This window comes from Anomaloglossus baeobatrachus, chromosome 5 (assembly GCF_048569485.1).
Source record: "Anomaloglossus baeobatrachus isolate aAnoBae1 chromosome 5, aAnoBae1.hap1, whole genome shotgun sequence".
NCBI lineage: Eukaryota > Metazoa > Chordata > Amphibia > Anura > Aromobatidae > Anomaloglossus > Anomaloglossus baeobatrachus.
The window spans coordinates 414,906,540-414,919,909 of NC_134357.1; the positions used below are offsets into that span (position 1 = coordinate 414,906,540).

The 13,370-nt window shown below is 45.7% G+C and overlaps 1 protein-coding gene across 2 annotated transcripts in view; it reads right to left on the bottom strand.

Moving 5' to 3' along the window:
* Window positions 1–13,370, bottom strand: part of LOC142311667 (myosin light chain kinase, smooth muscle-like) — a 142,986-nt gene that overhangs the window by 97,161 nt on the left and 32,455 nt on the right. For both annotated transcript variants that reach the window (XM_075350262.1, XM_075350261.1), the window contains exon 2: window positions 5,909–6,028. In XM_075350262.1, coding sequence (XP_075206377.1) covers window positions 5,909–5,993 — 85 coding nt within the window. In that variant the 5' untranslated portion in view covers window positions 5,994–6,028. The remainder of the gene's footprint in view (window positions 1–5,908; window positions 6,029–13,370) is intronic.

The following is a 13,370-nucleotide window of genomic DNA, read 5'->3' on the forward strand; positions in this document are numbered from 1 at the left end:
TCATTACCGGACCTAGTCTCTGATGCAGGAAGTGCCTGAGCATGCTCAGTAGCATGAAATACAGTCTCTGAAAAAAGACTATCAGCTTTAGCATGGTGTCTAGGCACAAAACAGGACTTAGACCCGGCACAGAATGCAAGCACCTGTGCAAAGAGGCTTTTCACACTTAGTGTGGGAGCATGCGCTGTATCCCGAAATGAAGACTTAGCGTCAGGAATGGCACAGTCAGGCTGAGCATACTCACTAGGCGAAACACTGTAATTATGCTGCAGCTGGGGTACATCGGCACACGCATGCGCACTAGCTGCCTCTCCACACTTAGACGTGGAGGGGAAATTTGTCTTGGAGATGCTGTCTATGAACAGAAGGAAAAGCTAAAGGAAGCCTGACTTTCTATCCCTCCGAATTATGAAATGCAGCAATGAATTCCATGAGTTTGCTATAACATTAGCGTAGCTAAATGTGCATGAGGGTGTGATGTAGAGGTGCTAGAAATAGCTTGTCACCAGTGGGGCACTAATGGAATACAACAGCCAGTTCTATGATGCCACAAAATGGCAGTATTTTGTGCTATCATTATAGCTTATTAAAAACAGAGCACGAGGTTGTCATGCAGAGGTGCTGCACATAGATTTGCAGTAGTGTGAATAGACAAAAGTACAATAGCCACGTTTAGGATACAACTAGGTACAGTGAGTGTTTGCTAGTATAATGGCTGAGTTTAAAAAAGTTTGAGTGTGCAATGCAGGCAGACGTGCTGCAAATAACGTTCCAATACTGTGAATAGACAAAAGTACAATAGCCACGTTTAGGATACAACTAGGTACACTGAGTGTTTGCTACTATAAATGGCTGAGTTTAAAAAAGTTAGAGTGTGCAATGCAGGCAGACGTGCTGCAAATAACGTTCCAATACTGTGAATTGACAAAAGTACAATAGCCACGTTTAGGATACAACTAGGTACAGTGAGTGTTTGCTAGTATAATGGCTGAGTTTAAAAAAGTTTGAGTGTGCAATGCAGGCAGACGTGCTGCAAATAACGTTCCAATACTGTGAATTGACAAAAGTACAATAGCCACGTTTAGGATACAACTAGGTACAGTGAGTGTTTGCTAGTATAATGGCTTAGTAACAATGAGTTGTAGTGTGCAATGCAGGCAGACGTGCTCTGCAAATGTCTTTGCACTAGTGGGACTATAGCAAAGTCCAATAGCCACGTTTAGGATGCCACTAGGTACACTGAGTGTTTGCTAGTAAAATTGCTTAGTTTAAAAAAGTTGGAGTGTGCAATGCAGGCAGATGTGCTCTGCTAATATCTTTGCACTAGTGGGACTATAGCAAAGTCCAATAGCCACGTATAGGATGCCACTAGGTACACTGAGTGTTTGCTAGTATAATGGCTTGGTTTTAATGAGTTGGAGTGTGCAATGCAGGCAGACGCGCTCTGCAAATGTCTTTGCACTAGTGGGACTATAGCAAAGTCCAATAGCCACGTATAGGATGCCACTAGGTACACTGAGTGTTTGCTAGTATAATGGCTTGGTTTTAATGAGTTGGAGTGTGCAATGCAGGCAGACGCGCTCTGCTAATGTCTTTGCACTAGTGGGACTATAGCAAAGTCCAATAGCCACGTATAGGATGCCACTAGGTACACTGAGTGTTTGCTAGTATAATGGCTGAGTTTAAAAAAGTTAGAGTGTGCAATGCAGGCAGACGTGCTGCAAATATCGTTCCAATACTGTGAATAGACAAAAGTACAATAGCCACGTTTAGGATACAACTAGGTACACTGAGTGTTTGCTAGTATAATGGCTTAGTAACAATGAGTTGTAGTGTGCAATGCAGGCAGACGTGCTCTGCAAATGTCTTTGCACTAGTGGGACTATAGCAAAGTCCAATAGCCACGTTTAGGATGCCACTAGGTACACTGAGTGTTTGCTAGTAAAATTGCTTAGTTTAAAAAAGTTGGAGTGTGCAATGCAGGCAGATGTGCTCTGCTAATGTCTTTGCACTAGTGGGACTATAGCAAAGTCCAATAGCCACGTATAGGATGCCACTAGGTACACTGAGTGTTTGCTAGTATAATGGCTTAGTTAAAATGAGTTTGAGTGTGCAATGCAGGCAGACGCGCTATGCAAATGTCTTTGCACTAGTGGGACTATAGCAAAGTCCAATAGCCACGTATAGGATGCCACTAGGTACACTGAGTGTTTGCTAGTATAATGGCTTGGTTAGAATGAGTTGTAGTGTGCAATGCAGGCAGATGTGCTCTGCTAATGTCTTTGCACTAGTGGGACTATAGCAAAGTCCAATAGCCACGTATAGGATGCCACTAGGTACACTGAGTGTTTGCTAGTATAATGGCTTAGTTAAAATGAGTTTGAGTGTGCAATGCAGGCAGACGCGCTATGCAAATGTCTTTGCACTAGTGGGACTATAGCAAAGTCCAATAGCCACGTATAGGATGCCACTAGGTACACTGAGTGTTTGCTAGTATAATGGCTTGGTTAGAATGAGTTGTAGTGTGCAATGCAGGCAGATGTGCTCTGCTAATGTCTTTGCACTAGTGGGACTATAGCAAAGTCCAATAGCCACGTATAGGATGCCACTAGGTACACTGAGTGTTTGCTAGTATAATGGCTTAGTTAAAATGAGTTTGAGTGTGCAATGCCGGCAGACGCGCTATGCAAATGTCTTTGCACTAGTGGGACTATAGCAAAGTCCAATAGCCACGTATAGGATGCCACTAGGTACACTGAGTGTTTGCTAGTATAATGGCTTGGTTTTAATGAGTTGGAGTGTGCAATGCAGGCAGACGCGCTCTGCTAATGTCTTTGCACTAGTGGGACTATAGCAAAGTCCAATAGCCACGTATAGGATGCCACTAGGTACACTGAGTGTTTGCTAGTATAATGGCTGAGTTTAAAAAAGTTAGAGTGTGCAATGCAGGCAGACGTGCTGCAAATATCGTTCCAATACTGTGAATAGACAAAAGTACAATAGCCACGTTTAGGATACAACTAGGTACACTGAGTGTTTGCTAGTATAATGGCTTAGTAACAATGAGTTGTAGTGTGCAATGCAGGCAGACGTGCTCTGCAAATGTCTTTGCACTAGTGGGACTATAGCAAAGTCCAATAGCCACGTTTAGGATGCCACTAGGTACACTGAGTGTTTGCTAGTAAAATTGCTTAGTTTAAAAAAGTTGGAGTGTGCAATGCAGGCAGATGTGCTCTGCTAATGTCTTTGCACTAGTGGGACTATAGCAAAGTCCAATAGCCACGTATAGGATGCCACTAGGTACACTGAGTGTTTGCTAGTATAATGGCTTAGTTAAAATGAGTTTGAGTGTGCAATGCAGGCAGACGCGCTATGCAAATGTCTTTGCACTAGTGGGACTATAGCAAAGTCCAATAGCCACGTATAGGATGCCACTAGGTACACTGAGTGTTTGCTAGTATAATGGCTTGGTTAGAATGAGTTGTAGTGTGCAATGCAGGCAGATGTGCTCTGCTAATGTCTTTGCACTAGTGGGACTATAGCAAAGTCCAATAGCCACGTATAGGATGCCACTAGGTACACTGAGTGTTTGCTAGTATAATGGCTTAGTTAAAATGAGTTTGAGTGTGCAATGCAGGCAGACGCGCTATGCAAATGTCTTTGCACTAGTGGGACTATAGCAAAGTCCAATAGCCACGTATAGGATGCCACTAGGTACACTGAGTGTTTGCTAGTATAATGGCTTGGTTAGAATGAGTTGTAGTGTGCAATGCAGGCAGATGTGCTCTGCTAATGTCTTTGCACTAGTGGGACTATAGCAAAGTCCAATAGCCACGTATAGGATGCCACTAGGTACACTGAGTGTTTGCTAGTATAATGGCTTAGTTAAAATGAGTTTGAGTGTGCAATGCCGGCAGACGCGCTATGCAAATGTCTTTGCACTAGTGGGACTATAGCAAAGTCCAATAGCCACGTATAGGATGCCACTAGGTACACTGAGTGTTTGCTAGTATAATGGCTTGGTTTTAATGAGTTGGAGTGTGCAATGCAGGCAGACGCGCTCTGCAAATGTCTTTGCACTAGTGGGACTATAGCAAAGTCCAATAGCCACGTATAGGATGCCACTAGGTACACTGAGTGTTTGCTAGTATAATGGCTTGGTTAGAATGAGTTGTAGTGTGCAATGCAGGCAGACGCGCTCTGCAAATGTCTTTGCACTAGTGGGACTATAGCAAAGTCCAATAGCCACGTATAGGATGCCACTAGGTACACTGAGTGTTTGCTAGTATAATGGCTTGGTTAGAATGAGTTGTAGTGTGCAATGCAGGCAGACGCGCTCTGCAAATGTCTTTGCACTAGTGGGACTATAGCAAAGTCCAATAGCCACGTATAGGATGCCACTAGGTACACTGAGTGTTTGCTAGTATAATGGCTTAGTTATCAGTTGGAGTGTGCAGAGGACAAGAGGGTACAGTGGCAGGATTGTGGTGCTCTGGGTAGAGGAATGGAAGCCTGCCTTTCTATTCCCTCCTAATGGTGAAATGCAGGTAGGAAATCCCTGACCTGGGCTACACAGACGCTGTTGCTGTTTGCAGGACCTGTCACCTATGGCTCTCTGACCCTGCCGGTTGGAGCCCTTAAAAGGACTGCTATAAAGTGCTCTCCCTAAGCTGTCTAACGCTGTGTATGCAGCGCATACAGCTGTATCGGCTATAGGACTCAGGAAGACGGAGCTGCGACAGTGATGTCTGACACCAAAGACGCAGAAGGCAGATAATGGCGTCCGTGAAGAAAATGTCCGGTTTTATAATGCAGGGACATGTGACATGCAGATCCTATCACACATGCCGTTGCTTCTCTGGCTCAAAGTCCACTTAGCTGTGTGTGTGTCTGGGATTGGCTGACATGCTGGCCCGCCCCACAAGACGCGCGCGCTTAGGGAAGGAAGACAAGAAAAAAAAAAAAAAAAATGGCGATCGCCATTATAGAAACAGCAGTGATCTGAAGGCGCTGTTCACGCACACTATACACTGAAATGTGATAATAGTTTGATTCACAGAGTGACTTACACTATTACAGCAGAAACCAAGCTATGATTTAGCTGTTTTTTGGCTGCTAGAACCGTTCTCGAACGTTTCTAGAACTACCGAGCTTTTGCAAAAAGCTCGAGTTCTAGTTCGATCTAGAACATGCCCCAAAATCACTCGAGCCGCGAACTGGAGAACCACGAACCACGAACCGCGCTCAACTCTAGTCATGAGACTAACCCGATCTTGCGATCAAGTCACAGCTGCGAAGCTGAGGGCGGGCGCTGCGGAGGAGAGGAAGGGGTTAATCTCCCCATCTCCTCCATTGTCAACCTGTGCGTATATCGCACTACACTGGGATAACATCTGAGTGCAGTCCGATGTTTCTCTCGCACCCGTTCACTTGAATGGGTGCGAGAAATACGGCTCTCGCAGAAAATCGCAGCATGTTGCGACTTTTCTTGCATCCAGAATCTGGATGAGAAAAGCTGACCAACTGCTCGCCCTCATTGACTAATATTGGTCAGAGTGCAATGCGAGATTTTCTCGCATCGTACTCATCCGTTTTTCAAGCTCGTGTGAGCGTACACGTGTTCTTATGATCTGTGGCGGTCCAAGCAGCTGAAACACCATCAATTGTCAGCTTATCACGTATCTTATGAATAGGTGATATTGATAAGTGGTTATGGTGGGCCATTCCCATTAAAGTGCATGTAATGGATCAGATAAACTCCTTTGCTTTCTTTCTGAAACAGTGCTTATGGGCTTTGTCTGGTGTTGCAGAAGAGACCTTGAGTTGCAAAACCAGTCCATAGACAAGACGGGTGCTTTTTCTGGGAGGGGAAAGCTAACAGACCATGCCATGTTCGAAGGTCCAATACCTTGGTTAGTGTCCTCGGCAGTCTTAACTACTTTGCTCTCCCAGTTTTTTTCCAGTTTCATGTGCAGTTCTTCTGGTAACACCATTCTTTTCGATTTCTCTATGGATGCACAAAACAAGTCTAGAAAGAGGGAAAAATATTATATTAAAAAACAAGAGCTTTGAGAAAATCTGGTCAAGAATTCCACTTCATTTTGCACTTAAGTTACCAATTGTTTGCAAACCTATAAATATCCATTATAGTACTTCAATATTCATGATAAAATGAGTTAAGAGCGTTTTACATGGGAGATAAACAATTGAATGACCATTATAATCTATCTATATATATATATATCTATATATATATATATATATATATATATCTCTATATCATTGCCTTATTCTGTCTGTCTGTCTGTCTTGCTCCAAAATTGTGTCCTTACGGTGACACAAAGCTGATTGGCCGCTGGGCTCGCTATGGCCCCGCCCCCCCGCACGGATTGGCCGCTCGCCCAGGCAACTCACCCACGCCCCGCCCCCTCACGCAATGCACGCTCGCTCTGGCCCCGCCCCCCGCACGCATTGCCCGAACCGACCGACATGGAGCCACGACTCCCAGGTGAGTACTGCACCCCCGGGAGCCCACATCAGCGTACGCCGCCAACCCAGCCAACACATACCCTCGCATTGCTGGGGTTGCCGCCGTATGCTGGTGTGGGCTCCCGTGCGAGCGGGAGACGGGATACGCTGGTAACCATGGTAGCATAGTTACCAGCGCATCAAGGTCCTGCAGCGGCGGAACACACACACACACCACACACCACACACCACACCACATCCTGGGATATCGCTTGCTTCTCGGCGGCGATACTGTGCAGTGGGCTTCCAGGACCTGCCGGAGGATCACATGGCCAGAAGCATGTGGTATCTCCGGATGTTGTGAGTGTGAGCGCGTATGTGCAATATCGTCAGTGTGTGTGTGCGTGAGTGTATGCGATCGGGTGTGTGTGAATGTATGCGATCGGATCTGTGTCGGCAGAGGAGCACGGCGTGCTGGAGGAGGCTGAGAGAAGAGAGGCTGATGCTGGGGACAGAAAAGGCTGATGCTGCGGGCAGAGAGGCTGATGCTGGGGGCAGAAAAGGCTGATGCTGGGGACAGAAAAGGCTGATGCTGGGGACAGAAAAGGCTGATGCTGCGGGCAGAGAGGCTGATGCTGCGGGCAGAGAGGCTGATGCTGCGGGCAGAGAGGCTGATGCTGCGGGCAGAGAGGCTGATGCTGCGGGCAGAGAGGCTGATGCTGCGGGCAGAGAGGCTGATGCTGCGGGCAGAGAGGCTGATGCTGCGGGCAGAGAGGCTGATGCTGCGGGCAGAGAGGCTGGTGCAGCATGGGGGATGGAGCACGATGGGGAGTGCGCAGCATGGGGGATGGAGCACGTTTGGGAGTGCGCAGCATGGCGGATGGAGCACGTTTGGGAGTGCGCAGCATGGCGGATGGACCACGTTTGGGAGTGCGCAGCATGGCGGATGGAGCACGATGGGGAGTGCGCAGCATGGCGGATGGAGCACGATGGGGAGTGCGCAGCATGGCGGATGGAGCACGATGGGGAGTGCGCAGCATGGCGGATGGTGCACGATGGGGAGTGCGCAGCATGGCGGATGGTGCACGATGGGGAGTGCGCAGCATGGCGGATGGTGCACGATGGGGAGTGCGCAGCATGGCGGATGGTGCACGATGGGGAGTGCGCAGCATGGCGGATGGTGCACGATGGGGAGTGCGCAGCATGGCGGATGTTGCACGATGGGGAGTGCGCAGCATGGCGGATGGTGCACGATGGGGAGTGCGCAGCATGGCGGATGGTGCACGATGGGGAGTGCGCAGCATGGCGGATGGTGCACGATGGGGAGTGCGCAGCATGGCGGATGGTGCACGATGGGGAGTGCGCAGCATGGCGGATGGTGCACGATGGGGAGTGCGCAGCATGGCGGATGGTGCACGATGGGGAGTGCGCAGCATGGCGGATGGTGCACGATGGGGAGTGCGCAGCATGGCGGATGGTGCACGATGGGGAGTGCGCAGCATGGAGGATGGAGCACGTTGGGGAGTGCGCAGCATGGCGGATGGAGCACGTTTGGGAGGGCGCAGCATGGCAGATTGAGCACGTTTGGGAGGGCGCAGCATGGGGGATGGAGCACGATGGGAGGTGCACACCTCCCCCCCAACACACACACACACACACACACACACACACTGGGAACCACAAACACCGCCCTACACAGACACCCACACACACAGACAACGCTGCACACACACACACACAGCGGCATACATAAATATACGCACATACCGCACAACACACATTGCACAAAACATACCTCCCCCCAAAACACACCACACACACACACACAGACAAACACAACACTACAGACACACAGCGCTCCACAAACACACGCAACACACATACAACACCGCTCTCACCCCCCCACACCCAGAACATGTGCAGCGCCCTACACAAACACTTGGTAAGTACACACAACAACAACCATACATATACATATATATACATATATATATATATATATATGTATGTGTATATATATATATATATATATATATATATATATATATATATATATATATATATATATGTATGTGTATATATATATATATATATATATATATATATATATATATATATATATATATATATATATGTATGTGTATATATATATATATATATATATATATATATATATATATATATATATATATATATATATATATATATATATATATATACACATACATACATACATACATACATACATACATACATACATACATACATACATACATACATAACAAAAATCATACATGAACTACACAATACGTAAATTCAAGAATACCCGATGCGTAGAATCGGGCCACCTTCTAGTCTTATTATAATAATCTGAAACCTACCCAGCGATTAGATGGTTGACGATATGGTCAGTTGGCAATAATGGATCTTTTTAGGTTTGTTGCCGGCACATCCCTTCTTGAAAATAGTTATCAGCCTGATGCTTGTATTGTAATGAAAACTGCATGGGGTGGGGCATTATAAGATCTTATGAAAGCAACCACCATTAAGAGTACATATAAATATGAGAAAAGGAGCACAAATAACTTTCTATATAATTGATAGGCAATTGAAACAGACAATTTATATACCAATTTTAAACCATACCTTAGAGCAGGCTTGAGCAAAGTGCAGCCACAGGCCACATCCAGCCCTTTGTTTGTCCCTGTCCAGCATGTGGGCAGGGAAATCAAAGATGGAAAATCAAATACTGGGGATGGTGATGCCCCAGCTTGGAGGGCTGTGCGCAGCTGACCTGTGCAAGATACACAAAATATCCATGACATGTAGAGACTAGAGAGTGCGTCACAAGCTGTGTGTCTGCGCACCTGCCTGCCAGTACTCGATACGTGGCCCCCCTGAGTGTCAGGTGCCTCAGGGTACTACATGTAACCCTGGATTCCTGGTAGACCAGTGCTGGTAACACACACACACACTTTTCCCCAGACTGGGTAACAGGCATTATAATATATGGAGGATTATGGGGTGAATTATATTACATGGAGAACTATAGAAAATCCATTCTAATATATGAAGGGTTATATGGGACCCTTTATACTATATGGAAGGCTATGTGGAGGCCATTATAGTATTTTGATAACTATATATGAGGGGGGGGGATAAAAATGCAAGCGTGGGATGGGAACGTTTTGTGCTGAGGGATAAAGGCTCTTTCCCTCAGCACCCAGCTTTCCCATGCTCTGATTGGGGAAAGCTGGGTGCTGAGAGATGTATCGCAGAGCATGGGGAAGCTGGGTGCCGAGGACAAGATGGATATCAGAACATAGGAAAGAAGGGTGCTGAGAGGGATTTCAGATCATTGGAAAACTGGGTGCTGTGGGTAACAGCCAAGTGTCTGTGTCATTATCCCGTACCCCAAGTGTTGTTGGTGCACGTGGAGGGGGGGCCCCCAGGTCCAAACTTTGCACCAGGGCCCATCAAACACTAGCTACGCCACTGCCTCTGTACCCCCGGTTGCAACTGCCATTTTATTTTAAACCACTTCATGTTTTTGTAAACCTGAAACAAAAACGGGAAAAAAAAAAAAAAAAAAAAAAAAAGTGATTTTTCCATGTGAACCTGGCACAATAATTTTAAGCTCAGTTTTTGGAGTCAGGAAAACTGCACAACAAGATGGGACACTGCCCTAATAAAAAGGAAACATCGGTCAGAGTTCATTTGTATAGAATTGCTGTGGAATGCCATAAAAATGGTTGAGAACAAAAAACACCACACACATTTGCTAGGACAAAACTTTTTATTGTAAAAAGAAAAACAAACCATAACATAACCGATCGTGGAAAAGTTTTATTCTGAAGTGTGAAAATAGTCCGGGGCGTGAGGGGTGGAGCATGACATTAATACAGCATATACCAGAGGATCCACATGTTTGGTGCCTTTTTTAGTTTAGTTTTTCCTATAATTTTTTTACTTTAATTGTATCCACTGTTAATTATGGAATAATCAAGACCAAGCCCCAATTTTTCCATTTCAGCTCTGTGCCACTTGTCAAATCACAAGCGTCTGTAGGGTAATTGCTGATGCACAGGCTTTTTACAGTCGCATTTTACACTTTTTTCCGCCATTTTATAGAGCCGTTTTCGTTCTCCCTTTGTAAAGGCATGGAATGTTTCAGGCTTCAGAAGAATTTCAGATTTGTGTACTGATTGAAGGAAGTTCTAACTTGTTTCCCCCCCTTTCTTTCTCTCACACTGGACTTTAAAAGAAAACTAAGATTTCCTGGCATTTCTTATCAGTGGACAGGATTTCACACAGAGATCTGACTCTTAGAAATAAGGAACCCAAAAGAAACAACAGAATAAATCATTTCTTCAGGACTATTTTCCACAAAGTCACTATTAAAAAAACAAAAAAAACAAAAAAAAAAAAAAAAGTTAAATGGGTTACTTAATCTCACTCAGACATTTATGGCATATTCATTGTTCCATGTGTTCCGGCGGCAGCTTCCATAACTCCTACAAATGTAAAAGAAAGCTGCACATATAAAATTTTCTTTTTTTTTTTTCACAATGGCTACCTGCCACCTTACATATTAGATGGGGTAACCCATCTCATAAGATATGCAATAAATATGCTGGGAAAATGCCTTTAAATAGGACCTGTCATGAATCGACTCCTGACATGTCTGCTTTAGTAACTACTTGTATTTCCCATCAAATATTTATAGAGCATTAGTATCATGCTAGGTACGGGGAAGCACCAAGCGAACAGTGAAGGTGAATGGAAACCTTGTGTCTAGGGAAGGAAGGGGTATGTGACCCCTGATCAAAACCTACCACTGGCACCTAGCTTTCCTCACTACCCTAGATAGGTGTGGAACCAATATGCAGAGCCGGATACCTGATCTTGGCTAACCCTTAAATAGGCACTTGGCTAACCCTTAAATAGCACTAGATAGGGAACAGATGGGATGAGAACTTAAGGCCCCGTCACACTAAGCAACATCGCTGCTAACGAACAACTTTTGTGACGTTGCTAGCGATGTTGCTGTGTGTGACATCCAGCAACAACCTGGCCCCTGCTGTGAGGTCGTTGGTTGTTGCTGAATGTCCTGGGCCATTTTTTAGTTGTTGCTGTCCCGCTGTGAAGCACACATCACTGTGTGTGACAGCGAGACAGCAACAACTACATGTGCAGGCAACAGGAGCCGGCTTCTGCAGACACTGGTAACCATCGGGTAACCAAGAAGCCCTGTCCTTGGTTACCCGATATTTACCTTCGTCACCAGCCTCCTCCGCTCTCACTGTCAGTGCCGGCTCGTGTAGCAGAGTACACATCGGTAATTAACCCGATGTGTGCTGTAACTAGGAGAGCAGGGAGCCAGCGCTAAGCAGTGTGCGCTGCTCCCTGCACGTGTAGCTGCGTGCGCTGGTAACCAAAGTAAATATAGGGTTGGTTTCCCGATATTTACCTTAGTTACCAAGCGCAGCATCTTCCACGCGGCGCTGCTGGCTGGAGGCTGGTCACTGGTGAGCTCACCAGCAACTCATGTAGCCACGCTCCAGCGATCCCTGCCAGGTCAGGTTGCTGGTGGGATCTCTGGAGCGTCGGAGTGTGACATCTCACCAGCAACCTCCTAGCAACTTACCAGCGATCCCCATCAGGTTGGATCGTTGTTGGGATCGCTGGTAAGTTGTTTAGTGTGACTGGGCCTTTAGTCCACCCCACTAAGCTCTAAAGAAGACACACAAATAAATACACAGGGGAAAGTAGACAAATTATCTCCAGATGACTCAGGGAGGGGAACTGCAACAACAAAGTTTCTTCAGATGAATACAAGCCGACTGCTTGCATTGAAAACTTGTTACGGGTATTAGACCCATCACCAGCACAGAGAAAGGATATTGAAAGCTATAAAAATTGAAGTGCTGAAGATTAACAGCTGAGAAGGTGAGTAAATCTGCAGGGTCCTAAAGAGATACGGATAAGCCCTAAGCCGGGTTAACCAAAAAAAAAAAAAAAAAAAAAAAAAAAACACAACCCACAACAAATAATGCACAGAGCAGAGTTATAGAAAAAGATTCTCCAATATTTCATTTCTGTTTTAAATAAAAAAAGGGATCAGTTAAAAACGGAGATGGTAGGAGTAGCAAGTTGGAGGCACAGGTGAGATCCATTGGATCCAGATTTCTTTTGGCAGCAGCCCTTGACAGGAGACCTGCAAAACTAGGACACCGATATTAAACTGTCGGTCTCCATTTCTGGCCAATTTAATAAGTTTATTGGGAAACAATTTATATCCATTAATGGGCAAGCACGAAAAAAATGCTCGAATGTTATCTACTCAATTCAAGCTGGTCAGATCCTCAGACAAGCGCGATACAATTAACGAGCATTATGGAAAGTCAATGAGTGGCCTGTTCAGGTCTCTGCCCACATACAGCCAGCCATAAACCGAGCATTTCCAGGGGGACGGATCTTTTTTTTTTTTTTTTGGTGGGGAAGGGGGGGTTGGCAGGGTTCACACTACGTGCAAGAACATTGTTATCTCGTGGAGAGCGGTTCTGACACTGTGAATGGCCCTTACTGAGCGTTGTGGTCGTTGTTTCACAAATGAGATATCCGAGCACCCGCGATACTCGGCCGAGCTCCACGAGTACCCGGTGCTCTGTAGTGTACCAAACACTCGCTCATCACAATTGATATCCTAATCTGCATGACCCAACCAGCAGAATAGCCAATTAAAATGTCATGGACTCATCAAAGTCTATCCTGGCACATTGGCTCTTCATATATACGGTGCCTGGTTAAATAAAAATCTGACCACATTTCATCCCCCAACTCAAAAAATGTAAAATTAGTGGAAAGGGCCGCCAGACTGTAGATTTCCTAGGGGATTTCGG